Source organism: Mangifera indica, chromosome 5 (assembly GCF_011075055.1).
Source record: "Mangifera indica cultivar Alphonso chromosome 5, CATAS_Mindica_2.1, whole genome shotgun sequence".
In the NCBI taxonomy this organism is placed as follows: domain Eukaryota; kingdom Viridiplantae; phylum Streptophyta; class Magnoliopsida; order Sapindales; family Anacardiaceae; genus Mangifera; species Mangifera indica.
Window position 1 is genome coordinate 14,574,893 of NC_058141.1, and position 10,714 is coordinate 14,585,606.

The 10,714-nt window shown below is 35.1% G+C and overlaps 3 protein-coding genes across 4 annotated transcripts; 2 read left to right on the forward strand and 1 right to left on the reverse strand.

Annotated features, from left to right (window-relative positions):
- Nucleotides 1-986: 986 nt before the first annotated feature.
- LOC123216153 lies at nt 987-3,445 on the forward strand. 2 transcript variants are annotated; one of them, XR_006502196.1, is made up of 5 exons: nt 987-1,363; nt 1,946-2,007; nt 2,086-2,190; nt 2,761-2,995; nt 3,227-3,445. XR_006502196.1 is itself a non-coding variant. In XM_044636521.1 (4 exons), the coding sequence occupies exons 1-4, from the start codon at nt 1,147-1,149 to the stop codon at nt 2,902-2,904; spliced, it is 528 nt and encodes a 175-aa protein (XP_044492456.1). In that variant the 5' UTR covers nt 987-1,146; the 3' UTR covers nt 2,905-3,178. The 2 variants fall into 2 exon arrangements, 1 of the variants encoding a protein (XP_044492456.1); XM_044636521.1 differs by lacking the exon at nt 3,227-3,445 and having other exon boundaries at nt 2,761-3,178.
- On the reverse strand, nt 3,290-5,762 carry LOC123216152 (alcohol dehydrogenase-like). The gene is made up of 10 exons (XM_044636520.1): nt 5,603-5,762; nt 5,282-5,418; nt 5,051-5,097; nt 4,599-4,924; nt 4,417-4,499; nt 4,246-4,321; nt 4,080-4,141; nt 3,858-3,953; nt 3,615-3,776; nt 3,290-3,512 (listed from the first exon to the last, which is right to left on the reverse strand). The coding sequence occupies exons 1-10, from the start codon at nt 5,637-5,639 to the stop codon at nt 3,396-3,398; spliced, it is 1,143 nt and encodes a 380-aa protein (XP_044492455.1). The 5' UTR covers nt 5,640-5,762; the 3' UTR covers nt 3,290-3,395.
- Nucleotides 5,763-6,016: 254 nt separating this feature from the next.
- On the forward strand, nt 6,017-8,167 carry LOC123216151 (pentatricopeptide repeat-containing protein At5g48910). Its single transcript, XM_044636519.1, has one exon. The coding sequence runs from the start codon at nt 6,170-6,172 to the stop codon at nt 8,081-8,083; it is 1,914 nt and encodes a 637-aa protein (XP_044492454.1). The 5' UTR covers nt 6,017-6,169; the 3' UTR covers nt 8,084-8,167.
- Nucleotides 8,168-10,714: the final 2,547 nt, after the last annotated feature.

The window sequence follows — 10,714 nt, forward strand, 5'->3', positions numbered from 1 at the left end:
TGATTAGATGATTTTGAATTAAGAATAAAACAATAACCAATCATATGATGACACATATGAGTGTGTATATATTTGTGTATCCAAAGTGGGTATACATAGTATTGCTCATATTTCAAATGATTTTAGTGTAGATTCTAAGGAGTGATATTATATGTACATGTTTTGAGTATATAAAATGGGTATATAGATTATGTGTTATCACATAGTTTGATGATTTTAAATTACGTATAAAATAACCTTCAATCATATGATGATAAATTATTTATATACTTATTTTGTATATTTAAAATATATATATATATAATTTTATTGAGTTCGTGGGTAGGATATATAGTGGTGGTATTGTTATTTGTGGGCAGTAGTGTTTGTGGTGAAACAGGGGATGATCATGCTGCTGAAAGGGCGTTTTCAAGTGCTGAAAGAAAAGGGCATTCCTGATTTTGAGGTATATAAGGTGGATGAATCAAACTTTAGCCATTCGGCCTGATTAAACCTACTCCACTTTTAATTATAATATTGATAAATATTAGCTAATTATACTAAATATTCAAATGTAAGAAGAAGGTCCAACAATTTCAAAATAAAGAATACGCTCCGAGCCCAGAGATCAATGGCTTTGCCTTGGAGCTCCCACTCTTGGAATCTTTACACGTTTTGTTTTGACAAATTACCCATTCTGTCTTTACCAACCTAGGCTCCCAACACCCCTATTAAATTTTCTGCAGACAAAACATAATCAAACTCAGAACCATACTTTGTTCGAATTTCTAGGCTCAAACCATTGTAAGGCCACCACATTCTTATTTTTTACCATGATGTAATACTTTGGCACAACAAAACAAAGGTTACCAGAGTTGGGCCATATGGGTTTGTTGAAATAGGCCCACTGTGATTTCATTGGTGGTAAATTTGGACCATAACTTTTTGTTCTGTCTTGAGTCTGGACTGGTTATAATTGCCTGGTATGGGCCCTTTCTCTTCATGATTTGTGGTTGGGAGAAATCCTTAGTTTTGCTGTTTGGCACCCTTCTCATCGTAATGGAAAGTCATGATTTTTGTTCTCTTTAACCATTTATGACCAAATTGTTGATATCGTATTAAAAATTCTCCCAATTTGAATTAGAAGATACACTTTGCTAATTCATTATGGTTTCTTCACTAGTTCTTCATAATTTGTGTTCAATTTCGCCAGCTTCCTCAAGATGTTACAAAACCCAAACCCTGACACCTGCTCACTCAAATTCATATTTGAAGTTGAAGAAGAAGCCATCCCTGCTCTCAAATGTCCAAACCCAGAAACTCAGAGCCCAAAAACCTCGTTCTTCACCCCTTGTCTTTGCTGCTCAATCCAACCTCATCAAAGGTTAGCTGGACTTACTTCAATTTTATTTTATTTGGTTTCACAGGTTACCTGCTTTTCTATATTTTTAAGTGGGTATTATGCTTATAAGGTAGCGGAATGCGAGACAATGATAGCGCATGGTACCGCGTTTGTCCTGAATTAGCATGCCGTATGTATTTGTATTATGCATTGGCATCAGGAGTTGTAATGAAAATCTGATAAGAAACAGTAATTGCGTTTTTCTTCAGATGATTAGGGACTCTTCTTGTCCTAAACAATTATAAGGTTCTCTGACTCGTCAATTTCCTTTGCCTATTTATAAGTTGCCCTCTGAAATCCCCAGCGGGTATTATAGAATATTTTATGTTCGTTTATCTTCAGGTTAAGATCTGTTTGTCAAATAATCTCAGTCCTCTAGGGATATTCTATAGGTTGTCAATATATATTCTTTGCCTCTTTTAGAAAGCTCCTGTTTCAATATTTAATTTCTGGTAGGCCACTTTATAATAGAAGGACACTAACATGGTCCTGCTAATCTAAGTAAAATAACACATTTCATTTTGAGTATCGTTTGCAAGTTACCTCAACAATTGTTTAAAATAGTTCTGCAGACAGTTTGGAATGTTGGGAAGGATGGAATTGAGGCTGGAACCAATCTGGTGCCTGTAAGTTAATTTTGTCTCTCTGGAAACTTGGTGTTTCAATTTAAAGTTGCAGTTAAGAGATTGTTTTGTTCATGCCAGGCCTCTATACCAAGACCAGTAGCAAGGATTTCAATTACGGTTGTGGCATTGGCAATTTCACTCTTTGTACTCAAGTCATTCGTCTCTACTGCTTTCTTTGCGCTGGTATGCTTTATTTTGTATATTAATTCCCCGCCTGCAAGGATAGAGGAGTGATATTACCAGTTTGCTATATACGAAATAATTAGAATATCACTTGCAGGTTATGGCTGTGATAAGTATTTTTTTTCCTTTTTTATTTTAAAAAAAAAGCAGGAAATTATCTATCTGTTTGGGGCCGGCATTAACTTTCTTGAAGAATATTGATTTTGTTATTTTATTTTTTATTTCTTTTGTTAGGACTAGTTCTACCAGTGATATGACTTTGCATTCATGTCGTCCGTTAACATGGAATAGTGCTATTAGAGTAAAAGCTTCTAATAACTGGACATTTTCTGGTTGATTTAAAATCTCTTCATTTTCAACCTGTTCCGTAATTCTGCAATCAGCCAAATCTTAGACGTTTTGACCTTATTATCTAACACTTTATCTGTTACTTCAGTTTTTATACTATTTTACAGAAACAATTATTTGCTGCATTTAGAAGGAATTAACGATAAGAGATCAACTTTCGAAGGGGCTCTTGAACATTATAGTATATTGCTATCTGAATAATATATTCTCTGTTATGAGCAGGCCACGATGGGATTTGCTTATTTCACATTCATTGCCTTGAACAAAGATAATGGACCAAAAGGGGGTGGTGGTTCCAGTTCCACACCAACCTCTACAGAGGACTCTCTTGAAGAAGCTAGAAGAATAATGGAAAAGTACAAGTAACTATGGTAGCGGGGATTTAGCTGGCTACCAATCATCCAAGTTTTGTTTTATTCACTTACTGGAGAAAAATGTGGACTTGCACTTAATTGAGGTAACGATAAATGTTCACAAATAGAAAGTAATACACATATTTTGCTTTTCATAACAAAGCTTTCCATGTATCACCATAAAACATTCTCCAGTGTAAGTTATTTTAGGTTAATTTTAAGACATAGTTCCGTTTCTATTCAAGGTGACAAAATAGCTATGTTATAACATAATTACACTTTGGTCATTCATTTTTTGTATGGGATCTACTTTTAATTATCAAATTGAATTGTAGGGAAAAAGTGGGATCATTTTCAACGATTCTAAGACAAGGGGAAGAAAAAAATCATAGAGAAGATAATCGCAAATAGATCAATCCTGTTGCTGAACTTGTATCATAGATAGATGACACTCAGTTTAACATCAAAGTAGAAACATAACATTAATTGTTATTCTTCAGAATTTTAGTCTTCCATGCTGATTATGCACCTCAAACCCTGCCCCTTCTCCATGAGCTCAAAGGCCTTATTGATTTCTGAGAAAGGGAGTTGATGTGTTATAAACTTCTCCAGTTCCAATTCCTGCATGAAATTATGAGATTATATATTTGGGTTTAAATCATTTGAATTAAATAGGAACCCTTATAAAAGGTTATAAATGATGCCGAAGAAAATACTAATTACCTTGTTCATGTACATATCAACCACAGAGGGGAGGTCAGTTCTAGCTTTGTAGTTGCCAAAGAAAGTTCCTTTCAGTGTCCTTTCATTAAGAACATTGACTGGCTTCGTCATAAAGACTGCATCCTTATTTGGTACTCCAACTAGTACTGCCACACCCCATCCCTGCATTTGTAATGTTCAGTGAATTATAAAAAGCTTACACATTTGGTTAAATTTGTCATGAAGATAGTATATATCACATACATCATGAACACACTCGAATGCTGCAATCATGTTTTCCATATTGCCAGTGCATTCTATACTTCTGTCAACCCCACCATTTGTTATTTCTGTGATAACCTGTATAAGTACAGTTATAGAAGGCAGAGTACCACTGAGATAAACTACTGAGTACTGTAAATGGATCTACTTATATGACAGTGCAACAAAAGCAAATATAATGGACAAAAAGAGAGGAAACTACACCTCTTGAATTGGTCTGTCATGTTCTTTAAGGTTAATAAATTCAGTTACTCCAAACTTCTTGGCTAACAATACAATAAGATGATGAATTAGGTTAGTTTCACATTCTTCTTTGACCAATTTTTTTCCAGAGTAGATGAGGGATCGATTAAGAAATAATTGAATTTACCTTCCTCAAATCTCTTGTTGCTCCTCTCCACCCCAATAATCCTTGATGCTCCAGCAAGTCTTGCGCCTTCGGCAGCCTGAAAGATGACAAAAAGGGAAAGGAAGCTCAAATTTAGGGATGATCTTATACATAAGAGAGTTGAATGATTACAAAAATTATCCTAAAACTCACAGCTAAACCAACAGCTCCCAATCCAAAGATAGCAACTGAGGAACCCTTTTTAGGATTTGCCACTTTAAAAATTGCACCCAATCCTGAAATGGTTAAAGTAGTTAGCTTTATATGGTCACTTGATATAAATTTCATCTTCAATACAGAAATATTGGAAATTACCCAATGTAACAGAAAACAACCTGTTGAGATGCCACAGCTGAGGATGCATACTTTGTCCAGAGGTGCCAATGGATTGATCTTCGCAACACAGCCTGAATGGATAACTGTGTACTCACTAAAGGTAGAGGTGCCTAGAAAGTGGTTTATTGGATCTCCCTTGATAGAAAACCTTGATTTTCCATCAGCAAGCATGACTCCTCTGAATGGATTTGTTCTTAAAAGGTCACACATGTTGCTTTCCTCAGACTTGCAGTGCTGACAATCTCCACATTCCCCTGTAAATACTGGAAGAACATGATCCCCCACATCAAGGTCTTTTACTCCTTCGCCAACACTTTCTACAATTCTGCCATAAAATTGAACTTGGCATTGAGAATAATTTGACAATTGTAGCTGTATGAGCTATAACCAAGTTCATAGCAGAATAATATGTAACATTATATATCATGATGATGTAAAATCACTAGCATACCCTGCTGCTTCATGGCCAAATATTCGAGGAAACAAATGTGTGTTGAGCTGAAATTACATAAACACAAAATCTCAGGTTTAATGAATTGGAGCGTGTGAGAAAGTTGACGCTTGACAACTCCTTAAATCAGGAACTACTCTTATTATACCTTTTCGACAGATCTTTTCCTTAAAATATAAAACCGGAATGATGTTAAGGGTGTTTATCGATAGATAAAATGGTGATACTGACCTTGTCTTCCCAGAAGTGGAGATCTGTGCGGCAAAGTGAGGTGTATTTGATCTTGATCCTTACCTCCATGGCCTGTGGTGGAGCAACCTCTACTTGCTCTATAACCAGTGGCATCCCTGCTTCCCATGCAACCGCAGCTGCCAAATAACACAAAACCAAATTAATATCCCAGCACGGAGAAACAAAAAATTAAAGAAGCAAGAGGAGAGAGAATTTTTCTAGTGCACTACATCACCATGTATGGAATACAAGGAACAAAAAGATAAAACTCATAGACCGAAAGGTCTTTCAAAAGAAGTGAAAAACTGCTTTCATTGAAACCTTTGCAATGAATCACAAGCCCAGCAGAAGTCGACATGGTTGATTCCTGAACACTTTTCTTTTTCTAGTTCGTAATAGAGGAGAAACTAGCTCTGTGGAACAAGCACAAATTAGCTTCGTTGATCTTTCAAATATAGCCTATCACAGAGTACTAGAGCATTAACATGTGATACTCATGCATGGTCCACCGACGCTAATGTAACCATCGATAGTTACCGTGCGAAGAAGGTGTAGTCAAAATCCAATGTCAAGTTGTGAAGGAGACAAAATTAATCTTGTGGGACGATTAAACTTTTATCGTTTGGACTTGTGCTATGAACGAATGCAAGAGCCATGTTTTACAAAATATCCTACATCCCTGATGCAGAAAGATACAAGACATTAGTCTTATCACTATTGTCAAGTCTTTTCACAATTTCATATAATGTATTTGGTTCACTCTGGTTGGGCAAATTTATCACCTCGAACACCCGGCTCATAATTCAAACTGTAATTTGAAGAACAGTCTCATCCACACAGCTTATTAGATAATGCAATCACTCTCTTCGTTTATCCAAGATCAAACTCATGAACTCATCAACAATCTACAAACCCACATCACAACACCCATCTTCGCTCTTCCCACAAATCACAAAATGCAAGAACATGAGGCATTTAACCCAAGTCCACGCCCACTTTATCAAGACCTCTCAAATTCACGACCCACTTGCTGCTGCCGAGATTCTTCGGTTCTGCTCTCTCTCCGACTTCCGTGACTTGGACTACGCGTGTAAGGTTTTTAACCAAATACGTGAACCCAATTGCTTTTCTTATAACACTCTTATAAGAGCTTTCAGTGAGGGTAATGATGATGAAGCTCTACGTGCCTTGTTGTTGTTTCATCAACTGGTTTTTGATAGGTTTGTGTTACCTAATAAGTATACATTTCCTTCTGTGTTAAAAGCCTGCGCGAAAAGGGGGAGGCTTTTAGAGGGAAAACAGGTTCATGGGTTAATTGTGAAATTTGGATTTGCTTATGATGAATTTGTTGTCAGTAATCTTGTTAGAATGTATGTCATGTGTGGAGAAATGGATGATGCTCATCTTTTGTTCTATGAAAATGTTGTTGAATTTGGTAATGGTGGTAAGTTACTGAGAGATAAGAGGAGGCGAGAGGGTAATGTAGTTTTGTGGAATGTGATGATTGATGGGTATGTTAGAATTGGAAATTTTACATCTTCCAGAGACTTATTTGATAAAATGCCTCAACGAAGTGTGGTTTCGTGGAATGCTATGATCTCTGGGTATGCACAACATGGGAAATTTATGGAGGCAATAGAGATGTTTCACGAGATGCAAATAGGAGATGTGCATCCGAATTATGTGACTTTAGTTAGTGTTCTTCCTGCAATTGCACGCCTAGGGGCACTTGAATTGGGAAAATGGGTGCATTTGTACGCAGAGAAAAATGAGATTGAGATTGATGATGTGCTTGGATCAGCACTGATTGATATGTATTCTAAATGTGGGAGCATTGAGAAGGCTGTTCAAGTCTTTGAGACGATACCTAAATTGAATACAATAACATGGAGTGCTATGATTGGAGGGTTCGCCATGCATGGCCAAGCAAAGGATGCTCTTGATTGTTTTGCAAGGATGGAAAAAACTGGTGTAAAACCTAGTGATGTAGTGTATATTGGCATCCTGAGTGCTTGTAGCCATGCAGGCTTAGTTGAAGAGGGTCGGTTCTTTTTCAACCACATGGTAAATGTTGTTGGTATAGAACCTAGGATTGAACACTATGGCTGCATGGTTGATCTATTAGGTCGTGCTGGGCTTTTGGAAGAAGCTGAAGAGCTTATATTGAACATGCCATTTCAACCGGATGATGTAATTTGGAAGGCTTTGCTTGGTGCTTGTAAAATGCACGGAAATATTGAGATGGGAAAACGAGTAGCAAAGGTTTTAATGGATTTGGCTCCAAATGATAGTGGAGCTTATGTGGGTCTATCAAATATGTATGCCTCATCAGGAAATTGGGAAGGGGTAGCAGAGGTGAGGCTAAAAATGAAAGAAATGGACATAAGAAAAGACCCTGGTTGTAGTTGGATTGAGCTTGATGGAGTGATTCATGAGTTCCTTGTGGAAGATGATTCTCATCCGAAAGGCAAAGAAATCCGTTTGATGTTGGAGGAAATATCGGAAAAACTGAAGTTGTCAGGCTATAGACCAAAAACCACACCAGTCTTGCTCAACATGGAGGAGGAACAGAAAGAAAGCACATTGCACTTTCATAGCGAGAAGATTGCTATTGCATTTGGCTTAATCAGTACAAGCCCTGGAGCAACCCTGAGGATAGTCAAGAACTTGAGGATGTGTGAAGATTGTCACTCTTCAATAAAACTGATCTCAAAGATTTACAAACGTGGGATAATTGTAAGGGACAGAAAGCGATTCCACCATTTTGAAAATGGGTGGTGTTCTTGTATGGACTATTGGTAACATCTTTCTATCTTAGCCTAAACTAAAATGATATATTGCTAATTATTTTAGTATCAGATATATATAACTGGGAATTTGTTTTCAGAATCCAATTCACAATGTTCAACCAATTAAACAAGTTAAATCTATATATCAAAAGTTCAACTCAGTTCACTCGATTGATTAATTTAATTGGACTTTTTTTTATTCTAGATAAAACTTGTGACGGATGAACATAGAGACGTCAGTGGGCAGACGAGTCTGGTACAATCCATTCGACTTAAGGGTTGTACTAGGCCCAAGACTTGTATAGTTATAAACTTTTGAATCTAATCAATCTTTTAATTCTAATAAAAAATAATATTTATATTATATTAATTAATTATTTGTTTTTTAATTATTATATAAACAGTAACAAACCGGTTCATGGCTTGTTACAGTGCATGTTGAACCTCTATAGGTAGGGTCAATTTTTAGTATTTTAGACCGTTCGAATCTATTTATCATGTCTAGATGAACAACTTAATATAATACCTTAAAAAGAAAAAGAAAACATATATTGTTAACCTTGGAGCAAGCTAAATAACTCTTTTCGCACCGAAATTTTGTGGGATTACTTTCCGATCTATGAAATCAGAAAAAACATCCTCCCAAACACTACTAAAATTTAGAGATTCGGACAGTAAAATGTGGTATTTTTGTCAATATTATTTTGTTATTATCACTTACACTCATAAAATGCAAACAAATTATTTTATTCACCAACTTGAAATCTAATAACTTAAACTCCCAATCTTCGTTTGAAAAAATTAAAATATTAGTATATATAAATGTTATCTTAATCAAATCATATCTTAAATATTGTAATATGGTTGGAATTACAATTAAGATAATACGGTCTATTAAATCTGGCTTAAATTGTATCTTTAATACAATTATAACCAAACCGCATTTTGTGATTATACCAGACCAGAATCACTTTAGGTCAAATCACAAGATGCCCAATGCAATATGGTCAAATAACATTATCACAAGGGCAACATGACAAGGTTGCACTTTTCTAGTTTAGTGAGAGAGGATATCATCAATGATTTTTTTTTATTTTTACATCGAATAATTGTAAAATTAAAATAAATTGGGATGAATAATATTTTAATAAAATTTTGGGTTTATTTTATTATTTAGATTTTGTGTCATATTTGCGACATAGCACACTTTGTGGGAAATTAATAATATCTTTCTAAAACTTCATGTCATGCATAGCATTTTACATCCCAAAATGCTTTTATCTTTAGTCTTTACATCGTCGAAGGCCTGCGTGGGGTTTGTATTACATGTAAAAATAAGAAAAAGAAAAACACTAATCAATATGCTTCCACCATGCCTAACAAAGCTCCATGCACATAGAAAATTTAATGCGTTTTTTAAGTGTCAACATATCAAAGTGTTAGGGATGTAATCAAGACTTCATCCAAATATTTCTTGTTGGCCAAAAGGCTTATTCTCACCCAATGTAAAGGAAAATTTTGAACTCCCGTTACTTAACTTTTAAAAACCTAAATATTTATCTATAAGAAATTTTTTATTAAAAATCTCAATTAAAATTAGAGATAAAATTGTTATTTACTTAAAATTTTAAAAATTAAAGTTTTATCATTTTTTCTTCCCAAATTTAGAAATCTTACAATTTTTTTTAACCAAAAATTTGAAAATTGATAAAGTTTGAAGATAATCGGTATTTGTCTCTCAAACAAAAATAACAAGTCTTTATTTGAGAGATGAAAACGACACATCTTCATCTCAGATGAAGACCATTTGTCTTCATTTGAGACGAAATTCGTCTTCTTCTCAATCGAAGATGTCTAGAGAGGGAAGAGAGAGTGATCGAAGGGAGAGATAAGGCGGGAGAAAGAACGATCAATGGTCGGAGAGGGAAAATTGGCATTTGAGAAAAGAGGAACAAACTTTATGAGGGTATCTATCAGTTTTCAAATTTTATGTTAGAAAAAATTAAGTTTTTTTAAATATGGAGAAAAAAATATGATAAAATTTTAAATTTTTTAATAAATAACGGTTTTATCCCTAATTTTAACTAAAATTTGTAACAAAAAATTATTTATAGATAGATATTTGAATTTTTGAAAATGATAGAAGACAGTTTGAGATTTCTCTATGCCTTGGCTGGGACTACGCTTTCGGCCTTTCTTGTTTCAGACCATTAACGACCCGCACTTCACACTCACGCCACCAACTTTGTCATGCACACTTCATCTCCACTGTCTATTTTTTACTCCATTTGATACTGCCCCACTCATCACCTGATCACCACCACGCGTATCATGAGAAAAGAACCATCATGTGATCCATGTACCTGCCCTTATCTTTCACTTCGAAAAAACAATACTTGGTGCCGTCCTGCACTAACGTAACAATCGAAGAATTTCTGTCTCAAAAAGTGTTAAATAGTAAAAGAAAAGAGATCTTCCATTCAAATCCCAAAGGCGAGAGAGCTTGAAGAGGCAAACACAATAATTTATATTAATATTCATAATTAATGATGAAGTTGCTTTCATTAACGTAAATGATGTAGTTTTGTAAAAGAGTCAAATCATGGTTAGACTGAGAGATTATATATCCATGAGTCAACACAGT

Bases quoted from the DNA above. Each gene is read 5' to 3' on its own strand.
- LOC123216153 (XM_044636521.1), top strand. From the start codon at position 1,147: ATGGTTTCTTCACTAGTTCTTCATAATTTGTGTTCAATTTCGCCAGCT. The intron at 1,364-1,945 runs GTTAGCTGGACT...TGTTTAAAATAG, and splicing joins TCAATCCAACCTCATCAAAG to TTCTGCAGACAGTTTGGAAT. The intron at 2,191-2,760 runs GTATGCTTTATT...TGTTATGAGCAG, and splicing joins CTACTGCTTTCTTTGCGCTG to GCCACGATGGGATTTGCTTA.
- LOC123216151 (XM_044636519.1), top strand. From the start codon at position 6,170: ATGAACTCATCAACAATCTACAAACCCACATCACAACACCCATCTTCG.
- LOC123216152 (XM_044636520.1), bottom strand. From the start codon at position 5,639: ATGTCGACTTCTGCTGGGCTTGTGATTCATTGCAAAG. The intron at 5,419-5,602 runs GTTTCAATGAAA...GTTATTTGGCAG, and splicing joins GCTTGTGATTCATTGCAAAG to CTGCGGTTGCATGGGAAGCA. The intron at 4,142-4,245 runs GTAAATTCAATT...TTGTATTGTTAG, and splicing joins CAACAAGAGATTTGAGGAAG to CCAAGAAGTTTGGAGTAACT.